The sequence below is a fragment of the Glandiceps talaboti genome, chromosome 21, assembly GCF_964340395.1.
Source record: "Glandiceps talaboti chromosome 21, keGlaTala1.1, whole genome shotgun sequence".
Classification (NCBI taxonomy): domain Eukaryota; kingdom Metazoa; phylum Hemichordata; class Enteropneusta; family Spengelidae; genus Glandiceps; species Glandiceps talaboti.
The window spans coordinates 8,814,920-8,841,539 of record NC_135569.1 but is presented as its reverse complement, the minus strand read 5'-3'; the positions used below and the strand labels follow the sequence as shown (position 1 = coordinate 8,841,539).

At 32.7% G+C, this 26,620-nt stretch overlaps 1 protein-coding gene across 2 annotated transcripts in view; it reads right to left on the bottom strand.

The window, feature by feature from the left end:
- LOC144451548 (anoctamin-7-like) overlaps nucleotides 1-25,442 on the bottom strand; it is a 70,869-nt gene extending 45,427 nt beyond the window's left edge. For both annotated transcript variants that reach the window (XM_078142425.1, XM_078142424.1), the window contains exon 1: nucleotides 24,989-25,442. In XM_078142425.1, coding sequence (XP_077998551.1) covers nucleotides 24,989-25,084 — 96 coding nt within the window. In that variant the 5' untranslated portion in view covers nucleotides 25,085-25,442. The remainder of the gene's footprint in view (nucleotides 1-24,988) is intronic.
- Nucleotides 25,443-26,620: the final 1,178 nt, after the last annotated feature.

Genomic DNA, 26,620 nt, shown 5'->3' with positions numbered 1-26,620 from the left:
TTCATAGTTTCTGAATTTTAATTGTCATTGCTACAGTAATGTATGGGCTGCCCTTAGACTCTTATTATATCTACAGCATCTGCATATTAAAAATGCCTATAAACTGACAAAGTTTGTGTCAAGTACTAATTAGAAACTGTAAATCAAGACTGTCTATGACCTGTTAATGTTAACGCTGTCTCAAACTCTAATTAGCAGCTGTATGCAATGATTATATATCAATTCATATGTTCAACTGATATATGCAAGACAGTTGACAGAATTTAATCAAGTTGACCACATTATATGTATTTCATTATAATAGTGACAGTACATGGATGTAATTAGCAGTTAGCAGAAAATTAAAATTGTCTTCACACGTTTTCCAATTTTCAAATAAATATTTTCTTTATCAGGGCTTTACATGATGCAATATATTACGTCTTTTACCCATAATTATGGACTTGGGACCCTTAAAAAATAACATCTGCGTCCTCCATGATGGAGAAATTTACCCTTAATTATGGACTTGGGTTGACCCTTAAATAATCACATGTGTCTTCCATAATGCAAGAATTTTGGCATCGTTACATACGTTCAACGTGTTCATGCGCTCATGTTTAATTTTAACTGATAGCATGTTTTCCATAGTAGGATTTAATAGATTTGAATGATAGCATATTTTCCATAGCAGCATTTGATAGATATTTGAATATCATGTTTTCTACAGTAGTATTTGATAGATAATGAATGATAGCATGTTTTCCATAGTAGTATTTGATAGATGTGAAGGTTAATCTGATGGTGGTACCTGGATGACTTGTTTCAAGTGGTACACTAAACATGAATGGAAAGTGTATTTTGTACACTTTAACTGCGCTTTCAATACATCATGAATACAGCTATAGATGTTTATTTTGTAAAAACAAATACTTTTTTACCGCCACGTCACTGTGACTTACTTCCGCAGACTCACTTTTGTTCAAATAATGGATAAATCAACACTTTGGTTATTTGAACATCATCTTTTTACATAAAGAAAGTATTCCTGACCTCCATTGGTAAGATATCACAGTTGCATGCTACATTCTACATTTTTAAAAATAAGTCGTTTCTGCATCAATAAATAAAGGACGTCTCATGGTAACTTTGACATTATGCATTCTCCAGAGAGACAAACGAAATGCCAGTTGTATAATTGTATTACAAACAAAATCATCTGTCAGGGAACTCTTTCATCCATCAGTTTTAAACTGCCATTTAATATCAAGTTGATTCTGAGTAGATTTGGGAATTTTTTTTAACGAAATATGTATACTTATAGACTAAATGATTCATCACTGTGTAAGACTGCTGTGAGCACTTGTTACAAATTAAAGTTCCTGGGTTTTAATCCCATTTCATCACATTAAAGTTACCTTATCAGTAGAGAAGTAAGCATTACGTACGATTATTCTTTTATTCTTGGCCAATTTTGTATATTGCTCTGCAAGACAACCGGTTTTTTTACACCTTACGTTTGTTATTGTACATACAGGATATCTTTTTAATCTGATGTTGTTGCAATTATTGAGTTACAAACATATACTATCAATTATTACCGTAGATTAATTTGTTTCATCTATGTTTTTCCATGTTGTTTTTCAAGTAGAAAACATAGTACAGTAGTTTTATTAATTCAAAATTCAAAACAAATGAAAAAGCATCGCTTAATATCCATAATGGTCACTTCAAGCTAAAAAACCAAGATGCCAGAATATTCATTCATTCTCACTTGATAGTTTGAATCTTCCACAGACAGCAACATTAGTATTTTGTATGGAATTATCACTATCAATATTCCCTTGCTTTCCCGTTCTGTCTACGGAATGTGAATATATGATTTGATATTCCCGTCATGTCTTAGCTTTCCCATGAGATTCCTCCCTTGATTCTCGGCCTATCACATATACACCACACAAATTCATGTAGATTACTGTCTACGCTACCCTTAGAATACCTAATCATCTTTATATTAGACGCAAGATATAGGATGTATTTTCATTACACGAATTCAGCAATTTGATATATCCATTATTTCATCAGTATTCGTGAATTTAATACAGTATTAGCAAATTTGGATAATTTTGAGTATTATTTCCAATAACAGGGGCACAAGCTGAGTTTATATGTTTTTGGGTGAGATTTATGCTGCGTATCTAAAAGTCACTCATAGTATTCTAATTTCTACTTATTGAAGCATACATATCTATTACTTGCAATTGACTGAACTCAGACCTGGTATTAAGATATAAGACATAAATGATCTGATAACATTATTTTTTTATTCGTACAAAAAATCTTGAGGAATCCATATTACTAGGCATTGAAACAATTGTAATGTCATAGAAGGTATTTATCAACATTAGGCCTAATAAAAAAAAATTGTGTACTTCCAGTTACCAGACCCTGCCTACCTTTTCACGCCAACCCTAAACATTTTTTTACATATTCGAGAAAAGAATACTAAAATAGTGAAAAATTGTGAAGTCTCACCAGAAACAGTGGTGTGGAAACTGACATCAACTTAAAAAGACAATTATATACTAAGTATCATTTAATATAGTGGATGCATAAATAGTGGATGCAGAAACTGACATCAACTTAAAAAAGACAATTATTTAATTGTCTTTTTAAGTTGATGTCAGTTTCTGCATCCACTATTTCTGTCGAGACTTCACGACTTTAATAAACATTGTTCTTCCAATCTGTAATGGCTGTACATCTAATGAGAAGAAACTAATAACACAAAGACTATATGGAAAACAACAGAAAACATAACTACCTGAAATAGACACTCATATATGGAAAAATACCTTAATATTATACCTGGATAGTTTAATAAAGGTTTTCTGTAAGTATTTTCACTTTCAAGAGTAAAATGGTTTTAAACTCTGCTTGTGCCGCTTAAACTTGCTGATGTTATCTTATTTCTAATAAAAATTTGCGCTTCAAATTAAGGTCAACTGTAAAAATGGTAAGACTGAACTTTTCTCCATTCATAAATTTATAACTTCATATTTTCACTTTCACTCACTATGCTTGCAAAAGTTCAACCGCAGACAACACTGTACAAGCACTCATGCAATACCCCGAGAATGCCACACTTGCATTCACACATCATGGGGTTCTGTCATATTATACAACATAGCAATTACTAATTTTAATCTCATGAATCATTTGACCATGACAACTTTAATTTCCTCACATCACGACTGTACCTTTGTATCTATTAGTCATTAAATATGCAATTTAGCACTTATTCAGGACAGACATGTCTGCTATAGTTTTCTAAATGTCACCTTTGCATTCTGACATGAACCCCAACTAGTTGTAGGTAAGCTCTGTTCTGGTCTATTCCTTTGAAGCAGACTGCTCTTCTCTTCTTTCCTCTCCCCTCCAGTCCCTTCCCCCTCTCCTCTGTTATGGTCAGGTGACAACCATCCTCCTGAGAAGCGCGAGCAAACCCCTCAATATGTACACAATACATGGCATTATATGGAGAGACATGCATTGCATCTTGGAACCGGCAACAAGTCTATTGTTCACTTTACACCAGACTGTTTAAAACATCAAATACATACAGTACATTTGTTTGATGACTCCCAACATCTGGCAATGACAAGCTTTGTAAATTTATGTCCACAAGTGACATGTATATATATAAAAGACTGGTATATCTACTGGTACCTGCAGGACAGGAAATACACATTGTAAATTGACATATCTCGTAAAATAAAAAAGATATTATTGGCAGATCAATAACTTTCTATGTTAAATAAACAGAGTTCACATTAAGTCACTTATAGTTTCAACATTTTCTAGATATTTTTTGATATTTTTTCTGAGTTTTTTGGTCAACTCCAGTTATTTTCTTGCAGTACTTTGTAGTGAAATTCTCACCAACAGACCAATATTTTGGTGATTGTTTAAACAGAAAACCTGATGGCATTTTCAATATTAGATGACAAGTTATGCCATACATTACAATTTTAAGTACATGAAATGCAATTTTCCACATACTTCCAAAAACTTAAAACCTTTAAAGTCCATTACCTTACTTACCTACTTACTGCTCATAACAAAAATACTAAGTGCATGTCACATAACATTTCTTATGATTTGTAACTGATTCGCCATTATGTTAATTATTTTCTTATCAAACATTTTCAGAAAAATCTGGCACCTTTATATCTTTTTATCAATTAGGAAGTATTAGTTACAGTTAGCTTATAACATATTACCATATTATTAATATGAATTAATCACAACAAACTGTTTTATTGTTTGTATCAAAACCACAAAAATCCCAGTCTGCCAGTTACCAGCTCCTAATGTAGGAGGGCTCTCCTATCCGATTACCCCTGATAATTCCCACAATCCTTTGTGTCTGAGCATGCTCACTTTAGATCACAAGTTGTACATTATTGGACACATGGTTATTGGTTTGAAACCACTCTAGCCCAGCAATCTCTATTTGGTTATTTGGCTTGATAAGTTCTGTCTTTGGACAAACAGAATTGTTAAGCCAAATGACCAAGTCCCTGAGATTGCCTTCATTTGAATGATTACATTTCAATTATAACTAATTACAACAATTAAAACTCTTTAATTCAATTTAGCATTACAAACATTACATGCTAATTTGCTTAATGAAATAGACTTAACAAATTAAATAATACATAATTTCTATTGATGGAAATTACTAATGCCAAATTAACTTACCATGAAAAGTGAATAAATACCGCGAGTAACAAAAATTTCTAAAAAGTTTTGGTGAGCTACTTGGAAACTTTGATGCAATACAAAGTTAAATTCATGAACATAGACTGAACATTTGCACTGATGAGCTTTCAATATACTATATCCTTTTAATTAGACCTCATAATGACAGTGATCATATTTTATTAATATATACTAACAATGTCATTTTATTATCCATTGATAAACTTACTGGTAGTGCAGGTTTGAAATCTGTTATACTGGTGGTAGACATGCTCACATAAATAACTGCTAAATAGTGTACATGTCATATGCTGTACACAGTGTACTAGCATATTAAGAACTAACATCAACAGCAAGTCACTTCTACAACAATGGAAATCAAGCTAATCACCAAACTAATTTACAAACATAAAGTAAAATTTAGTATCATTCCAACATGTTGACATGTTACATATCACTGGACACAGTGATATAATACAAAACAATGTTTTACAACACTCACAGTAGAGTGGTGTCTCTGATAGCAAGCTTTCCTCAAGTGGCCATACATTAAACACCATTTAGTGTTTATACTATTCACACACTCACAGTAGGGTGGTGTCACTGATAGCAAACTTTCCTCAAGTGTCCATACATTAAATATCATTTAGTGTTTACACTATTCACACACACAGTAGGGTATATATATATATATATACATATATATACATAACCAAGATATTGCTATCCCCTACTCATGCCCATGCAACAATAACAGTTTTAGCTGATGTGTCTACCTCAGTTTATGTAAATATTACGATAAAAAATTGTATGATAGCTGTTTTTGTCGCACTATCATTTTACGTATCCTCCATCATCAGTATATCCTTGATTTACAACAATTCCTTCAACTTATCAACTTAGCACTAAAGATATACTGTATATTTTCATAACACGTTACTCAATCAACGTGATCCGGAAACAATTAGTCGATATACAGAATTCAAACACTTTGATTTCAAGTGATAGCTTGTTACTGATACTGTGACTTTTGTGAGATAAGTATTTCCTTTCGCCAACTATGAATTCTATTCGGATCGGCCTACTTTTTAAATGTCAAGTGGAGTGATACACAATCACCCACGTACCAATGCCCTTCCTGCCTAGATGACAAGGAAGAAAACTCTTGATTTTCAGCAACTTTTGAACATTTCCCACAGGATTGTAGTTATCAAAAATACAACTTTTAATTCATTTGTGTAATATTTCAGTTTGAAAGTGATGATATTTCAACTATTTTATTCAGAATTTAGTCATGCAAGATTTTGAAATTATAATATTCTTCAAGATGTTATGATATACATTGTACAATAATCATTTCAGTTTGAAATTACAATTTTCTTCTGACTGTAGGTGTGCAACTAAACTGCATGATCTCAATTTGCAAATATCATTTTCTTAAGAACTTAGTCATGAAATATTTAATTTTTGACATTTGGTGAAATCCCAACATTATTCACCAGAATTTAGTCTTGTAAGATTTCTTGAAAGTAAACTTGAAGATAGTTTACAGAATTTTGTAATCATATAAGATTTCAGTTTGAAAGTAAACTTCATAATAGTTTACACAATTTAGTAATCACATAAGATTTCAGTTTGAAGGTAAACTTTACAATAAGATTTCAGTTTGAAAGCAAACTTCACGATAGTTTTCAGAATTTAGTAATCATAAGATTTCAGTTTTGAAAGTGATGCAATTCTGACCATCGGCTTTAGAATTCACACTTTCAAATCATTCATAATATACAGCAGATTTCAATATACCATTCAAGAGTTCTGTTTGATACAACTATGCAGAAACTAATAAAAAAAACTTAACATGCTACATTGTACCATTTAAGATAGCACGATTGAATGAATATGGTTTCTTGCAACATTTTGTCTAAAGTGAAATGAACTGATGTGCCACCATGCAGACATCAAATGCAGATGTCAAAACATTGGTACCGCGTGTCTGCATCTAGCACATTTGTACTTGCAGTGGACGTTGGTTTAAATAGTTTATTTCTAAATCGTAAATGTACCAATAAATTGCAATCTTGATATTAAACTGTAGAATATTCAGTTTCTTATTGATTTGTGTGTTTCTATCAAACAGAGTCACTGAACAGTATTTTGAAAACTGCTGTATATACTACATGTACACACACACACACACACACACACACACACACACACACACACACATACACACACACACACACTGTATATATGATATATGATATGATATATTATGATATATGTTTATATAAAAGAATTGCATCATCCCACTAAGAATTAAATATTTCATCTACAATTTTAATTCATTATAAATTTCAATCATATCTCATTAAATAATTAATCTCCAAATTGATACACCAGACTTGCTAATTAACCAACCATAATATAAATTCTCATGGCCTACATACATAATATATACAACACATATTGTTGCCTGTAACATAACAACCATTATGACAGCCATGAAAGTACAACACTACACTCCTGGGTATCATACATTCCATCTCTATCTTGACACTACCAATGCACCTTCACAACATAAACGTCCCACTGGAATCTATACCCATGTGGCTATTCAATTGCAACATCTGACATTCCCAAGTCCTCCACCTCAAACAGTTACCATGGTAACAACTACATCTGGCTGTGCGGTCAAGCAGAAACTGTTGAGAGCAGCTTTTAGTATATTTGATGGTGGAAAATATTGTCACATAATATTTGGATATATAGACACATTTACACAAAAAGACGTGCACAGGGACAGGTTATCTCGCAACAAAATATTTCAAATATTTAGTCTCACTGCAATATTTGGCTTACTTTTTGTCCTAGGTACGAACTGTGTTTGTTCTTTGAAAAAGGAATGATGACTTAAACCTCTACCTACATAGCTTTGTAACTGCAGGTAAGAGTATAGACTGTAAAGATACATCGTGTTGTTCACCCCTATCAGGGCTTCTTAACCACTGAACCATTGAATGCTGGCTGATAGCGTGGCACGAATGTCTATATCTTACAGACTAGTAGGAGTACAATTTTTGATCCGATAACCAATTGTATATTCACTAAAAATTGTTAAAATAACAAAAGTTATCAATTTGGGATAGATTGTATCTACAAGACAAATCGTGAACATATCGGGGTGCTGATTTTTTTGGTACGGACACCAAAACCAACTTTATTTAATTTATTGGACCATATTGTATGTAGGCTATATACAAATACTTTGACAAAGTCACTGCTATCATTAGATCTGGTTATATTTTGTTATAGACTGCAATGTAACATATAGTGTTACCAAGGTTACGACCTGGTAAAACCATGCCATAAACTAGTACAGTTAACTCCTACTGCATACTAACAATCTGGCAACGTAAATGATGGATTGTAAAAAAATGAAGGTCGTCATAAATATGATATTCACTTCATAATTTAGACAGGGATGTTTAGACCTTGGAAACGCACACATTACATACATAATCAATTTTTCCATATCATAAACCATTCTGTAAAACCTTAATTTATTTGATTTATGACAAAGATTATTATACCAAGCACACATCAAGTTATTGTCTTTGAACAGAAAATATGGATAATATACCCTGGTCTTTCTATGTCATGACAACTCGCATCTCCATCACTGGTTCTGTTCAAAATATGAGTCAAAATGTTCCAAATTGCCAATTATTTCTCTCAATTTTTCATGAATTGTGCTCCAGGTATTATTCCCCAATATTAGTCTTCATTCAGCCGAAAAATACTCATGATCGAAGAGTTTGTCACTACTCATCTAGCGACTCATAGTGACAAAGCCCCTTAGGTTACTTTTATTTACATGACTGAACAAAGAACAATTTTGGGGAATAATATAATTTATTAATTATAACATATGCAAGCCAAGTTGTACTCATTTGAACAAAATATATGAAATTTATACCATTGTCATCCAACATGTATTTTAAGACAACGTCAACATCAGTGGCTCGAGATCTGCTGTGCTCGAAATAAGTTAAAACTTTAAGAATCATCATTTTCACCGTTGCGTAGAATATCATTTATTTTCTTTAATATATCAGGAAAATATTCATGATCTAGGGAGTTTACTCATCTGACTTGTAGTAACAAGACCCCTTATGTCACTCATATTTTCTTGGCTGAACGATGAAAAATATTGTGGAATAAAATCTAGATGTATATATTGCAATGTTTTCATATCAAAATCATCAGCTGTCATAAATTTGATTATTATGTATATTAATTATGAATGATAATAGTTGATGAATGATTATATACAAGACAGTTTACGTCAGCTGTATCTGGAGTTAGAACCTAATACAAGGACATTAAAATTGACATTATGTAGGATTTGCATAAAACATTAACTGCATGAAATATATGACTGTCATTGATCTTTAATTTTCTATTTTTAGATGACTTCACAATTACAAAATATGAGATCTGTATCAGTATCTGTTTAGATACCGGAGACTGTCTCACAATTGAGAAAAAGTCCTCCGGGGTGGGTGGTCACATGCATGTGCACACTTTGTTGGTTATAGTCACGTGGATCACAGAGTGATGACAACGCAGATATAAACTGTTCTGGTGATTTCCTTATAACAATAGAGTCTGATAATGCATTCCAAACCTTTATGGATGAATTTTTGTAGATTTCCATATTACAACTTGGTATGATGAGAGTTTTAGTGTGTCTATTCTGGATGGGCTGTTGTGAAACTGAACGTGAGAGTCAGCAGGGTTTATAGCCACCAGGTCATATATTATCATGCTTAAAAATTCATATCTGGTAGATACCATTTCCATACACGTATGATTGATATATCAAACTCAATATATACAGTTTATAACTGTATGATAATTATGATCAATGTACTGGATACCAATTTTACAATACTCATAAATGTACATCATTACTATAAAGTTGAGTTACACTCGACTGCATGTACATGTAAGTCCTCCAAGAGTTTTCTTAAAAACATGTCAGTAAAAAACTTTTTTTTGTGTAAAAAAAAAAACTCCAACCCATATTTAGTTAAAATCAAGAAAAAAAATCTGGGGTCACCTGGCAAATTTTAGAAATATAGGCCAAAATGTTATCAAAATTTAGTCATTTTAGAATCTCTGAATTTCAACTGTGAATTGTGTAGTACATTGCTCATTGCTTTGACTCATGTAACTAGGCCTTAAGAATACCATCATTTTTACAGCACTGTGCACTATCAATGTGTTTATGGTTGTAACAAATCAAAGTAGCAGAAACCAGAAATAATTGTCACATAGTTGCAAATTCTGTCACATAAAGCACTTAGGGGTATATGGCTGCAACAAAGTAGCATGAACCTTTAAGGTTATTACACAATATTGCAAATTTCTATCACTTAAAGCTGATTGAGTTAACACATGCAACACATGGAGCACTTCACTACATGTTTCAAGTCAGTGGTAATTATTGTCACATAGTTGCAAAATTCCATCACTTAAGCGCACTACATTGTAAGTGTACATGGCTCAGGTATATGGCTCCAACAAAGTAGCTAAAATAATCACACAATGTTGCAAATTTCTATCACTTAAAACTGACATAAGTTAGCTGAGTCATGCAGCAATATACATGTATGGAGCAATTCACTGTGTTTCAAGACAGACGTAATTGTCACGTCATTGCAAAATTGTGCACTACATATACAATGTAGCTTAAAACTCAAATAATGATACTGTAACACTGTTTCAAACTTCTATCACTAACAAAACCATCTGAGTTACACACAGGTATACCCCTTTAGATTAGTCAGCTTAAACTGGACGTGACATAAACAAGAAATGATTATCAGAACCACAACATCCTGGACCATCATAAACTGACTAACAAATCAAATAATGGCCAGGAAGATTAACTGAATCAGATTTTGACTTTCCAAATCCAGTACAACAGCTGTGATCACAACAAAGAATGTACTGTCAGCATATGTATAAATCTTTACAAACGAGACACAGAGATCAAAATACCCATGTCTACTGGTACCCATATAGTTTAACGTAGATCCACCATGGGTCAATTTGTAACCAGCTGCAGGATTCTCCAATCACTTGCAAAAACAATTCATAAATAGTTGTTCATTAATTGTATACCGGTACTTCCTTTATCTTGGATTACCTTCACAAGTCTAGATACCTCACCTGAAGTATTTTGCCAAGGTACTGTTGGAAGTCTCAGCCAGACTATCACATATGAAAAGCATGGAAAATCACAACAGAGCTTAACTAAAGCCTCAGCCAGACTATTGCAGGTGACCAATCACATATGAAAAATACGGAGAATCACAACAGAGCTTAATTTCAAAGAAAATATTCAGGACAATAGGGATGCAGCCGTGCCAGATTTGAGAATAATAAGCAAAACTCATATTGTGAGCATGGTTGGTTTGCAAACTAAGCACCTGTCTACATGTATAATACTATGAGTCAGTGGATTTTCCAGGAAATACAGTATGCCAGGTAAACCACATGATGCACATAGTAGCCTAGAGTCTAGTTCTGCGGGAATTTTGGCTCTAACCTTTTTCCCTACCACTGGCAATCGCTGTAATAACCATGTATTCTCACCTAAATTAGATTACGATTCCCCACAGCAATGTTCAACACCACTAAGATCATCATAAACCACAGTCTCTTTTATGGCACCTACCAAGATGCTCAGTGTCACGGAAGAAATAACAGCTCTGGTTTGCAAGAATACACTAAGATGAGCCTACATCCATCATAAAAATCGAAATGTCGTATTTGATTGGCCAATTCTGTTTACTGAGATGGGTTCATTAATATTCATAATGTCCATTTACATCATCTTTATTTTTTTCATATTTGAGTTCAGGTATATGTTTTCAATTGTTTTCCATATGGTCTTTGTGTTATTGGTTTCTTCTCATCAGATGTACAGCCATTATAGATTGGAAGAACAGTTTTATATTGACTTTTTTGGTGGATGATGGTTTCCTCATCCATTATTTCTTCACAATTTTCGCGATTTTATTATTTTTGTTCTCAAATACTAAAAAAAAAAGTTTAGGGAAGGAAAAATGTAAAACCCAATCAGAATTTGCACCTTCTTGCTGGCCATTGAATGAAAGACTGCTAGTGAAATGCTTGGCGGTAGGGGAAAAGTGAGAGCCAAAAATCTCCACATAACTGGATTCTAAGCTACATGATGTCATGAATCTAAATTTAATACCACGTCTGTGAAGACATGAAGAGCAGAAAAATACATGCATGAATGAACATGATATAGTCATCTGACAAAATAATATTATTACAGAAAACCATATTGTTGACAGCTTAATGGATTACAAACCATAATAATACAGAGTGCGTGCAAGTGGTGTCAACAGAACACGTTTCAATTGTTGCTACATTCAAAGGATCCTTTGCTATGGTTTGGTAACCCTGGTAACAGGTTGGGAGGATGGTAAAACTTGTACAGATTTCACAATGTTTCATTATGGATGCATTTTATTAAGGAATAAACAGTTCACTCGACTGCCCTGAATCTGCTTGAGAAAGTTATGTTTATTTTTTTGTTTAGTTTATCTTTCCTCCACACAATTGCTAAATGGTCTGGTTAAACATACAGTACAGTACTTCTTTAATATAACAAGATTCTAATCCGACTTACCTATACAAATTTCATAAATGCACAATGTATATAGTACTTTTTTAAATGTGATTTATAATATTCATGTCAGGGTGTTATTCATATTATCATGAATATTCATGAGGAGTTCATATTGATACATTCTAAAGAATATTCATGAGAAGTTTATATTGGTACATTCTAATGAATATTCATGACATGTTTGTATTGATACACTCTAATGAATATTCATGAGAGGTTTGTATCTATACATTCTAATGAATATTCATGTAAAGCTGCATCAATGATACATTCTAATGAATATTCATAATGTCAAGGGTATTGATACAACATAATGAATATTCATGAATTATACTTATATTGCTACATGTATCATGAATATTCATAAACTACAAATATTTTAATACAATACAAATTTACACAATGAATGATTTTTGCTATTTCTGTCAAAAATATGTGAAATATTTATGAAATGTATAGTGTGTGCCGAGCAAATGATACTTAGTGGTTAATACTATGGTTACCATAGCAACATGCAACAGGTGGTATTTTCTGTTAGTATTTATCCCAAACATAACACAAAGGAAATTCATTTTAGAAATTACAGAGTATAGTGTGATACCACACACAGTGTTGGTGAAATAAACAATGATATTACTTTTCATTTCACACACCATTGAAGTGCTTGATATCAAAATTTGCCAGGTCGAAGTGATACGATCGCGATATACATGTATTTGCTAACAGCATCCACTGAAGTCTATCTAAATTTGCCTGGTCTAAATTGTATAGATGTATCAGCTAACAGCATTCCATCTACAAACCAGTGAAGTGTCTAATCTCTAAATATGCCTGATCTATACGGTATAGATATATCACCTAAAAGCATTGCAGCTACAAACTGCTGAGGTGTCTAATCTATGAATTTGCCTGAATAGAACTAAACGATAGAGACTGTAAACCTAGATATTTTCACTACTAGAAAATTTGGCATTTTAGTTTTCAACTGGTTCTCAAAAAATAATTTTTACTAATTACCAGACTGGTACATTGTGTTCATGTACAAGAAGGCATTTTAGTCACTACTTATTTTTACTGCTTACCAGACTGGTACATTGTGTTCATGTACAAGAAGGCATTTCAGTCACTACTTATTTTTGTGTTTTTGTTTTCCGGTGAAGTTAGTGTGAATAAGTCTTTAGTGAAAATCTCCAGGTTTACAGTATATCAACTATTAACCAGTGAAGTGTCTAATCCCTAGATTTACCTGAACTATTAAATATTGTAAATATATCAGCTGACAGCAATGCTAATATAATGTTACAAACCACTTAAGTGTCTAAATTTGCCTGGTCTGTTAAAATTGTATAGAATAGATATATCAGTTAAACACCATTCCACTACAACCCAGTGAAGTGTCTAATCTCTAAATTTACCAGGACTAAATTATAGATATATCAGCTAACAGCATTCAACTTAGCACACAAATTGTTAGTGGTGAAATATTTACACATAGAGGAAATGGCCCTTCATGTCTAGTAATATAGTTCAAATTACTTAGATTGATATATCCATACTATGGACCTGTCACACTCAAAATTAATTACCAAACACTTTCCTGACTAGGCCATCCACATTTATATTTTTGTTAACATTCAAAAGTAGGAAACGCACTAATGATGCATTCCCTCATTGAAGTTCCTGATACTTGCAATCAATACTGATACTTTAGGCTGGTAGCCCCAGTCAAAGATTTCTTCTTTTTGAACAAACTATATATCAGACAATTATTGATGCATAGTACCCTTTTTGAAATTATCAACACTTCAAATTGATACTGTAGGCTAGGCCATACTAAATTTCATTCTTGTTTAACAATCTGCATAAAACAATTATTGATGCATTGCCTTTTTTCCAAATCATTGACACTTCTAACTGCTTTACTCCACTGCTTTACTCCAGGCTACAAGGCCATATGATACGGTATTCTTGGTTAACAATCTGCACAAAATAATTACTGATGCGTAGTATTAAATTATAGACCCTACACGTGTAGTGTTTATGATTAAACTGACCCTTTTTCAAAATCACTGACACTTTTAATCTATACTTGAGGCTGCAAGGCCATTCAAAATGTTATTCTTGTTGAACCATTTGTACTAGGCACTTTTGAAAATGATTGGCACTTTTATTTGATACTGGAGGCTTGCTAGGCCATTCTAAGTTTCATTCTTGTTTCACCTTGACATTAATCAGACTTATTAATCTACATCAGGCAATTGCTGATGCATACCCTTTCGACACTTCTAATTGATACTCAAGGCAAGGCCATTTGAAATTTAAATCTTGTTAAACTGTCTTCATTGAAAAGTTATTGATATTCCACCAAAACTCAATGTTATTCCTTCATGTTGCATCATGGGACTTTCTTTCTTGGGTTATTAGCCTGTATCTAAAGGAAAACGTAAGAGTTCCTTGTTTCTGCGTTTTTATTTTCTATAAAATGTCATCCATTGTGGTATTAATTTAAAAGTGAACAAGACCCCCTAACTTGGTTTAAATTGATTCCATTATCCTCTTTTATATTTCAATGCTTTTTATGGTACAATTATTACTAATAATCAAATCATGAATACATGACAACCACATAAATACTGCCTGAACTTCTGATAGCAGGTTCAACTATTACCTCATACATTATTAAAATACATGTTACCATGGCAACTTTAGTCACCATATGTTTTTTATGATATCATATAAGTTATCTGTAACCATTAAAAGGTTATTATATAGCTTTGAACTGAATAGCACTGTTTAAAGGCCCATAATTCAATCCTACGTCCTCATATGAATAGCATTTTATCAGTGGAGCGCAATAATGATTACATGGGATTATTTGTTTGTTTGGGACCATCTTGTTCGATAGCTCTGTCAAAATTGTGTTGTGTGAAGCATTAAGGCTTTATCATGTCAAACAATTTTGTTAGCTGCATGAAGTTAACCTTTGAGGCATATACATGCTAACTGAAAATGGATAATAGCTTTCTTTTTAACATTCACAGACAATACTACATAAAATATACCATATACTGGGACACTAACAGGTACAACGGATTTTGAATTTTTATCTAAGTTAGTATGGGCAAAAAATAGAACTGCCTCGAATTTTATGACACTGGTAATCCAGCCTTTGGTTTATATTATCCAGATAGATGCAAACTAAATCTATTGTGTATTGTTGTTCAGTGTGGTAGACTACACAAGTGAGTAATAGCGGTTCCTCTTTTGTGTCATTCTAATCACACTGTGATCAACACAGTAACATTCAAAATCCCAAAACAGTACTGCAAGTTTATGGAACGCTAAATAAACTTTTTTTTTCAGAGACGCCTCCCACACTTGATGATGCCTCCTAGCCCTAACTGAGACTATATAATAATTAAACCACTGTCCATTCAATAACTTATCACTGTTGTATTGATCAACTTGTTGCGACAATAGTTTTAGTTTGTGTCCACGGTAGAAAACCAAAGGCTCAACTACCTGGGTAATATGTGAACTGAGACTGCACTGCAGTTAAAATTTATGAGTGTGACTTGAGTGCTCGACTAGTTATAAAATGAAATGTTGTGTTTTGCATCTACTTTGTCAAAGCAAATAGATCACATGTTGGCAGGTACCCTTTGTTCATTGTTAGCTAACAATGCATTGCTATTGTCTGTGGTAATACCAGACGACCTCTGGCCTGGTCGATCTCAACCAAGTGGAACACTGACATGCATTAGCTATTTCACTGGTACTATGCTATTAATTATCAGGCAGTATTCCCAGTAGCTGTAGCCTGTTACTATAGGTACTAAAATCAACATTCATTTTACAAAATAAGATATGACACTATCACTTTTAAATTGGCATGTACACATTGCATTTTATTGCGAAATGAATATGTATCTCATGCCTGTACAATCGTAAATGTATCATTTAGGTATGCATATTTTCATTAAAATTGCCCCATTTTGAAAGATATCTAAGTTTTGTGGCCATATGTGATAACATCAATGTCGAAGATCGACTACCATTTTGTTTGTATGTTTGTTTGTTTATATTTGGAATCGCTTTGTCTTCTTCAATCAGAAAGACGTTCTTTGATGATGTTTACCATAAATATCACGACGTTTAACATCCATACCATATCAGAAATGATATTTCGTATTAAGACATCATCATGAACTATTGACCTGAGCTTAGGGATATGATTCATATAACACATCCCTTTTAATATGCTGAGTATATTTTTCGGGTAAAATTTTGCACCTTAATCCCCTTTGAAATGAAGGAACCCCACTGTGATTAAACTGAGGTAAAAATGGGAAACCCCACAATGGTTACACCAAGGGTTTTTAGACTGTTCTTTATGGTTCATTCATTGTGAGATGAACTTACTTAAAAAATAAGCAATAAAAATTCCAACATTGGATCATTGTTGAGAATCTCAATAAAATGATCATTGTTGCTATTATAATAAACATATTAAATTTTGTATTTCAGCTGCCAATCACACTACTTATATTCCCATGACGATAGAAAATTGGAACAAAATTACAATTTAATAACTATTCTGATATGACCATTTCGACTTGTTGTATCAGTTACGTTAAAATATTGCAATTAAACCAGATAATGTACTATATTACCAGTTCAACCAGACAAGGCACTATAAATTCAGTTTATTTGGCTCATTATAGACAATTGTTTTTGATAATATGCATATTAAAGTCAACAACATTTCAAGAAAATTCTTAGGTCTTTTTCTTATTGTAAATCATTGTATGTGTTAACTTGATTCAAGAGATTCATTTTTATATCTGTCAACTGTTTAATTTAAGTGATCATATTTCGACAATAAGGACTGTCAAAATGATGGAAAGAAACACAAAACTATAACAACAACACTCACATAATTATAGTTACTGCGCAGTGTGCCCTCTAAGCCAATTTGATGTGCCACACACAATTTCTAGTGATGCACCAAAATTTAGTGTTCCTTATCTCTTACTATATGTGGTGACTCACAAGAAAACCCAGTTTTTATCATTTTGACTCACAACAACAAAATTTGGCTATCATTAGAGGACACACTGCATTGCAGTTAGTGTCTTTATAGCGGTAATGAAAACATATAGGTGGGTGAGCTGACAGTTTTTTATGAAAACATCATAAATTTTATGTTTCCAGGCACTTGCAATGCTCTTAGAATTAAAGCACATAAAATCAAGTATTTTCACCAGGGTTCTCATCAAAATTAATCATACACACTGTAATAATATACATGAAGCGGAAATTGAACATTTTCTTCAATTTCCATCTCTTTTCACAACAGTTCATTGCATATCGAAACTCTAATTACGTCTCTTTCTGCTTGTAAAATTATGTCACAGATTTTAAGTTTTATTATAATGATTAAAGTTTAACAATCTCTCAAAATAAAAGTCACAACAACGCATTATTTTTCCGTCACTAAAAACACCCAAACCAGCTAAATAACATAAATTTTATGTTTAATGTAACAGATTATTTTAAAGTTTACATGTAAAAATCACACTTCTGGAAATAAAAGATATGAAAAAGTTATATTTTCATGTGCGTGAAAATGACTATTTATCAAAATGATGATAAAACCATAGACTGTCTTTGGTCAAACCAACATAGGTTTACACATGTACTCTCATATAAAATGCAACTATACCTAAAAAAGCCCCTGAGGAGAAAAAAATTGACTTGCACTATATCCATTGAGATTTCCATCAAGCTTATTTCCAAATTATGCAAAGGATAGGTGAAGGTTTTCATATCTAAAAGCCATGTCTACAGAATATACTGTATATAAATCCCAAAGGTAGATTTTTTCCTTAATCTATCCATACAACATAAATGGAAAATCTGATAACACCGACTAATGCCTTCATTTTACCTGCAAATAATTGATTGTCAATGTTGATATAGTCTGGATGCCAATGTGGATTCTAACTAAACCACGTCTGGTCAAAGTCCCTCAATCAGCACAAAAAGTTGTTAATCCAATCAGTGAACCCCATCTGCTATGTCCCATATTCGGACATAACATAACTGCCCCAATAAACACTAACTTTTATGAGGGACTGTGTTATTGGTTAGAATTTTGTGATAGACTAACAAAGACATGATGTGTGGGTGGCTGTGGATGAATTTCAAATTGCATCTCATGCATATCAGGACTTCTAAAGTAACGACTTTGACTATACTGTGAGTGGAAGTGTTAATGTAACAATACTGTATAGGAACTAGACTAATGTTGATACTAATGTTGTATAACTTATAAGTTAATAAGAAGCCTTGGTCATGGTACATTGCTTCACATAAGATAACACTATTGTGCCAGGAAAACCTGGGATTCAAACCCTGCCTAATACTGTGAGTACCTTTTAAATATGCCAACAAAAATTACATCCAAAAAACTCAGCTTGTGCCCCTTTAAGAAATTAAATGTTATGTTTCAAAAAAGTGATAAAATTTTCATAAATCTGGTATAAATGTTAAATGGTGACATTTTAAACTGAAACCTCCAAAGGTGTGGGATTAGAGTGGGTGGACAGATTAATAAATAAAATACCTCCCACACTTATCTTGTTATACAATAAATAATTACTATTAAGCTGTCAAATTTCCTGAGGAACAAGGAGACGAGAAGAACACAGTATAGACGTTATAAATCCATACACGTAATGGTTGCCGTTGGTCCATATAAAAGTAATAATATATGTATCTCTTTTCCTGACATTACTGGCACATAGGTATATCTTTTGAAATTTTTTGACAAATCCTCACAGTGGAAAGAATACATTTTCTTGAAGATTTTTGATGAATTTGTGTAGGAAGCATACTTTTTTGATAACTTTTAAAGATTTTTGACAAATTTGTTACTTTTTTGAAGCTTTTGATTAAATTGTTTGGAATTTATCACAGATGAAAGCATACTTTTTTGACAATTTTGTACGATTTTGACAAATTCATCTTACTTTTTTGAAAATTTTGATGAAATTGTTTGAAAGCATACTTTTGGAAGATTTACACAAATTTGTCACAAAAGAACGCATACTTTGTAAAGATTTTTTATTAATTTGTTTGGCCAGCATACTTTTTTGATAATTTGTTCATATTTTTGACAAAGTCGTTACTTTTTCTGAAGATTTTTGATAAGTTTGTCCAGAGGCAAGCATAATTTTTTGAGGAATTCATATATATTGGTAAGCATCTCTGTGTGATATAAAATTAGAAAAGATTTTTGACAAATTCATTATTTTTTTAAAAAGATTTTTGATAAATTTGTCCAGAGGAAAGCATAATTTTTTGAGGAACTCATATATACTGGTAAGCATCTCTGTGTGATATAAAATTAGCAAGCACGATAGTGCGGACTTTGACCCTGTACATAATGAATGTTAGATCATAATTAACACAGTATGTGGGCCAGATCACAGTCTACACTAAAATACAAGTTTCTGCTGGTATGTGATGCCTATATTAAGGTACTGCTAAATGCATACATGTGTTGTGATATGGCTTGCACCAATAGTGCTATTATACACGTGTTGACAAAAGGTTGATTTAATGTACCACAAATAAAACGTCAGGACTCAAAGTCTGTAGTTGGAGGACGTGTGGATGTAAAATAAAGGCAGCCATATTGACAGTATAGTAAAGACCCTTACTAACACCAAATATGTCAAGTACTAGTTGAAAATGCTTTATGATATAATAAAGACAGCCCTACTGACTATAAAACTACCATACACCCAAAACATTTACCACTAGAAGAAATAACTACAATGTACTATCTCATATTGTCCAACTTGATCAGTTGAAAAACAGTATTAATGCATACATTTGTAGTAAAGCTAAAGGCAGCCATACCAACCACAGAACCACTGCCAAGCTATAATAGCAGAGTTAGATTTGAGCGTACTTTCACTGACCAGACATGTTAGATTGTTTTATGTAAGGAATAAAGGCAGCCATAGTGACTGTAACTATATAAATTCAAGCGAATGAATTAACAAAAGTTACAAGCACAAGTAGTTTACAATGAGCTTTCGTTCTGTCTTAGTCAACAATCCTCTTCAGAATAAACCTTATTTATAAGTTAGACACTACTATTGTATTTTCTACATAACCCATGTCATCCATCATAGACTAGTGTTAGGTTCCCATGAGTATCATGTCATCAATTAGTGACTTGCATTCATAAAATTCTGTGGAGTGAGACATAGTATACATATAGTTGTTTACATACTGGTAGTATCTACCTACGGTCATTCAACTTTTGTTTGGTGTCAAACTACAGAAATACATGTATTTATACCATGCATACGCCATAAATATGGAATATATACTCTAGTCGTTCTCCACACCAATGCGAGTCTATGCCACAACAACACGCGTTTACATCACTTGTTCTGCTGTGTTCAAAATATGAGTCAAAACATTCAAAATTGCCATTAGTGTCCCCAATTTTTCTTTGATATTACTGGTGCTGGTATAATTATGTTATTCACCAATATTTTTCTTCTTTCCAGAAAATACTCATGAGCTAAGGGTTTTGTCACTTCAAGTCTAGCGACTCTTAGGTCACTCATATTTTTCATGGCTGAATGAAGAAAAATATTGGGGAATAATATCTAAGTATAAAAGTGGATTAAATGATATCTAGTCTTTTATTTTCGGCAGCATATTAACACAGGAAGGGGTATATGGCAAAGTTTGTAATAAGATTACCAAACAAATGTACCACAATTTTATTGGGGAAAGTCAGTCAAATACCTCAAGAACTCTGGTAGATTCCATACTACAACACATTAACAAAACCACTGACTGAAAGTAACACATTACTCTGGATGCTAACTGTGAGTGGATGTTAATGATAACGATACTGTATAGGAACTAGACTAGTAACATATATATATATGGAGGATAAAGATAAAATACATCCTAAGTTATGATGGGCAAATAATTTTCTGTTTGCTATACCTTTAATTGCTGTCATGGTTACAACATATGAAAGTGTCTGAGTGGAAGACTGTGTTAGCCCAGAGACTTGGCCAATTGGCATGACAAAGCCATCTGCCAGAAAAATCTAGTCATGCCTTGATAGCAAAGTCTCCAGGCCATACTATGTGTGACAACACTGCTGTATTCACAATTTACATGTAGATATTCAGACAAGATAGTTTAGTTACATCAGATGGGACAAGTTATTACGTATCATTGTGAAATTCCTCTCAATGTGTTGTACTTAGAGGAGCAGTATTGTCGCGTATCTTTGATATCTTGGTTGTATTCTTAAAGCTACTGTACACTTCACTGATTTCAGACAATCTGGACTAAATTTACACATTAGGCCTAAAGAAAAAACTTGTTTGGTTCCGAATATCAAACCTCACCTAGTTTTTCACTGCCAAACCTAAACTTTTTTTTTACATATTAGGGCTCGAAATTAACTTTTTTTAGTTGGTAGTCACTTTGACTTATATTCAAGAAAAAAATAATACAATCACAAAAATTGTGAAGTCTCGCCTGGATTAGTGGATGCAGAAACTGATATCAACTTAAAAAGACAATATAAAACTATTCTTCCAATCTGTAATGGCTGTACATGTGATGAGAAGAAATAAATAACACAACATAGACCATTTGGAAAACAACAGAAAACATAACTATCTGAACTAGACACTCACACATAGAAAAAATATATAATAAAATAAAAAATCTACCTACCCCACCTATTCTAAAATTGAGCATAATCAGAACCACGCCATTTTTTTTATTTGGCCTTATCTTGTCTTGTTCCGCAATATAAAACAGTGTCTACAAATTGTGAATGCGTTCACTTTTACTTTTTTCAATTTTATATAATTTCACTCTATCCTTCATAAAGTTATTAGTTGCCCATTAATACATACAAAAGTTCACATAAATATTAAACCTAACCTTGAATAGTAATCATCAAATTATAAAAATTCAGTTTTTAATAAATTTCTGCTTTTTTTCAACAACTGTCAATCTAACATATTTTTGGTGACCTGATTATGCATTGTGAACAGAGCTTAGGCAGTCAAAAAGCTAGCCAGAAACCTACTACAATGAGATTGTTGAGACCATCCAGTTTAATTCTTGTGTTTTGTAATTTTATCGATGTAAAAAAAATGACTCCATTTTCTTTATACATCACTACCTAGGAACAGTTTGGAGAAACCCAGTACATGCCAATATTTGAAATCTATAAATTAGTTTATGAGAAAAAATGTGCTCCTTTCCTACCCAGGACATAAGTTTCAAAAATAATTTCCTGCTAGAGCTTAAATGAATTGACAAGCAGCTCTATCAGTTCCAACCATTTATTATTCAGCTGTTTCCTGGATATTAAAATATGTATTAGTCTCAAAATGGAATTTTATAGTAACATATCTTATATGGCATGATAACCCTTTGGTTATTCCAGATGACAGCAATCAAATAATACTTCAAGATATATAGATTTGCAAATGAAAAATTCTCCTCACACAAACAAACTTTTTGATAAAGAAAGCCAAATTCTTACTGGCATATCGTCAAAATCACCAGGAATATACTACTATGGGCTGTTGTTGTAGTTGTATGTCCAAGGTGAGATAACTTTGGCAATGCTGACAAGACATTAGAGAAAATTTTAGACTTGCGTTAAAATAATAGTTGAGTATATCACTATATGTAGAAATTTTCATTTGTAGCTATGAATCAAGCGTATTATGTGAACATTCAATCATAATATACATATATACCATATATATATATATATATATATATATATATATATATATATATATATATATATATATATATATATATATATATATATATATATATATATATATATATATATATATATATATATATATATATATATATATATATATATATAAATATCTTATATATATATTTCATTTCTCTGCTATCAAAATTACTTCAAACTTATTTCCATTACTAGGCAAAGTACACTAGACACTTCAATGGTCCTAGAGTTCATCTGATGATACCTAATCAAATATTTACTTGTGTCTGAGACTTTGATGTTAAAACAATTATCTGTACAATTTACAGATCCCTCTATTTATTTAAAATTCACATAAAGTATGCCATAGTTAGCTATCTCAATTTTGAGAAGAGATTGGTCTAGTTTCAAAAATCCCAAAGTTCTAAATAATACACACCAAGAATATTGTATAACTATGTTATTGAAATTCATACAATTTGACTCTTTATAGCAACTTGTATGCTGTGTGTCATGGTTGGTTTGTTTGGAAATTACCATATCAATTATACAGTATGTAATATTTACTAATATTTACCCATTATCATATATCTCAAATTATTGATCATCCTGGAGGCTTCACAGTCATACAGATCTTTAATATTAAATTCAAACTGTTCGATTTCAGAACTGTATCCATTGATAATCGTATTTTAATTTCTACTTAATTTGTTAGTTTTGGATAATTGTCCAGAAAAATGTCTAGCTACGGTCTTTTACACACACTACTTTGCACTTGCCATTGACAAGCAATGAACCATTAGGATTCCAAATATAATTAAAACTATCAACAGAATATTCAATGATTTGGCTCATCGTAACCGGTCAATGAATTCAGCTACATGTAGGTATGTATTGAAACATTCCAAAAGAGAATGAAACTCCCCAACTGTACCTCACCATTATCTAAATTAGTATGGCATTATTAATTCTTAATGTGACTTGTCATGTCATTCCGCCATGCTATCATCCTTACATAGTCTTCACACTTCTACTTCAAGTCATGTAAAATTGATGATTGACCTATTAACCCAGCCATCTTTTATACTCAATTGTAAACTCAGATGAAGACAGCATCGCAATAAACTGAAGACAAGCAGCTGAAATTTCTGACACTTCATCAAAATTTGTTTCTCTCATCCGCTCTATTATTCTACCTTAACTCGCTATTGAGACTCGGTGAAAAGCGACAGGCATGACGGAACTTGAAACAAATGTGATAATCAAAAAACAATGTCCGGGCATGTCTTTAGATAAATTTATCAACCTTTGCTGTATTGTCTAAAGACTGGTAATGAGCCAAGTTTTGTGGCAGTCTGGTCGATAATATCCTTAAGTCGGAAGCTTTATATTTAAAAGCTGATACATGAAACCGATTGTTGAAAACAGGTGTACATGTTTTGTGTTATCCACAGCAAAAGATATTGATGCATTTCGCCTTCTCATTTGGATGTCCCGTTTACTATTTCAGATGAAACCCATTTGTTGCTGCTAATTCCATTATTTTACATAATACACTAGTCCCATTTAAATAAATAGAGTAATTATTAGTATCGTTTCGGATAACATTCATGGATATTTGTGAATATCGACGTCAAATTGTCATTGCGTAAATTATTAAAACAAGTCACGACTGCAATGTAATGTGTACGTACCATCAGTTGATCTTTGTTGATGAACGACGCTGTATCATCCGTCGATCCGTATGTATCCATTGGAACGCCGAAACCATTTCTCTCACGTGACGTCATGTTGGGTGAAATTTAGATACACTGTGAGATTTATTTGACGTTTTGGCAGTCAAATATGTAATAAATTTTTAACCCGCCAATATTTTCAGTCACTGTCCCAATGCTATCCTCACTCAACTTGTTTCAAGCAGGTACTAGGTGTCCACGCCTCCAGCAGCATACACTCACTCACTCGCGAACGACAGTGTCTGTACGTTTTCTGTAGCCTTCACGGCACTTCCAGCCTTCAGTCCTCCGCCAACCTCTGATGACGTGGTAATATTTTCAGAACATCGCTGAGGTGGGAATTTGCGGTGAAATTTCTAACTTTTTATCGATCAATATATTGACTACCACAGCGACAGTACAGGACAGCGGCCGAGTCCTCGTAAATAGTTGTTAGTATTCTATGCCCTTTAACTTTGTGGATATAAACTCATTGGCAGCAAGGAAAGTGATATGTTTACACTTTCGCCTATCTTTCAATTGTATCTCGGCACATATGGTATATGAAATAGCATATGTAACCACATTTTGTGTGCGTTCTCGTTCCTTCAAGGAACATTTCATTGATATAATTCTATCGGCAAAATCTATGAAAGCGCAACACTTTCTCAAAAGACCCTTTAACTTAACGATATTCACCACAACAACCACCTGTGAATGGAAAAGGCTCCCTTTAAAATTTTGTCAATACAAATGTATTGTGTGCTCTCTTTCAAAGTGCGAATGTGTGAATGATCTTTTATGTATCAATTATTTGTAAATTAACAAATCGTTTAGCAAACCTCCACAGATAAATAAGATATTTTGAGAAGTTGTTTCAGAGCCTGTTATAAAAATGTCTTGACCCTGAAAGAAAATCAAGGTAGCCTTGACTGAGGACAAACCATCAAGATTAATTGTCATGCCACACCTATCAGCTGGCACTCACGGTTGCATTATGTTCAAAGTGGACATTCCTATAACAAATTGACCATCCAGTTGCCTCTGTACATTTTTGGTGGTCTCTATTGTATTGAAATTTCTATTGTATTCTTAGATAATAGAATTATTCAGTATTCATCTTTATACAAACAATGCATGCTTGCAGAGAATGTGGTGAATGGATATTTGAATAAAAGAGGCATAGACATACAACATAAGTAGGTCAAAAGCACTCCCTATACAGAATTAAATAAATTATAATGGCCATTGGATGGCATTACCATATAGCTTTTTGATCGACCACAGCATTTTGTTCAACCACAGATCAGTTTTTACATCGTCTTTTCAATGTTTCCTTTTTGTGAAAAATACAATTAGTGAAACCCTCTATGTCACAGAATTTTTATCATTCACTTCTTTCAAAGCTTTTTTTTTTTTGCATAAAATTGACAAACAAAAGTTATAGTCTAATTGCTATTGTATTCTGAGATAATTTTGTTCTTTCACAGGTAGGTAGCCTGGGTTTTTTTACCTGCCCCCCCCCCCCCAATGACTTGTTGAAGTATGTCGGTTGGGATTTGCTTCCAAAAATTTTGACAATTCATAAAACTATGACCAGAAAAACTAACT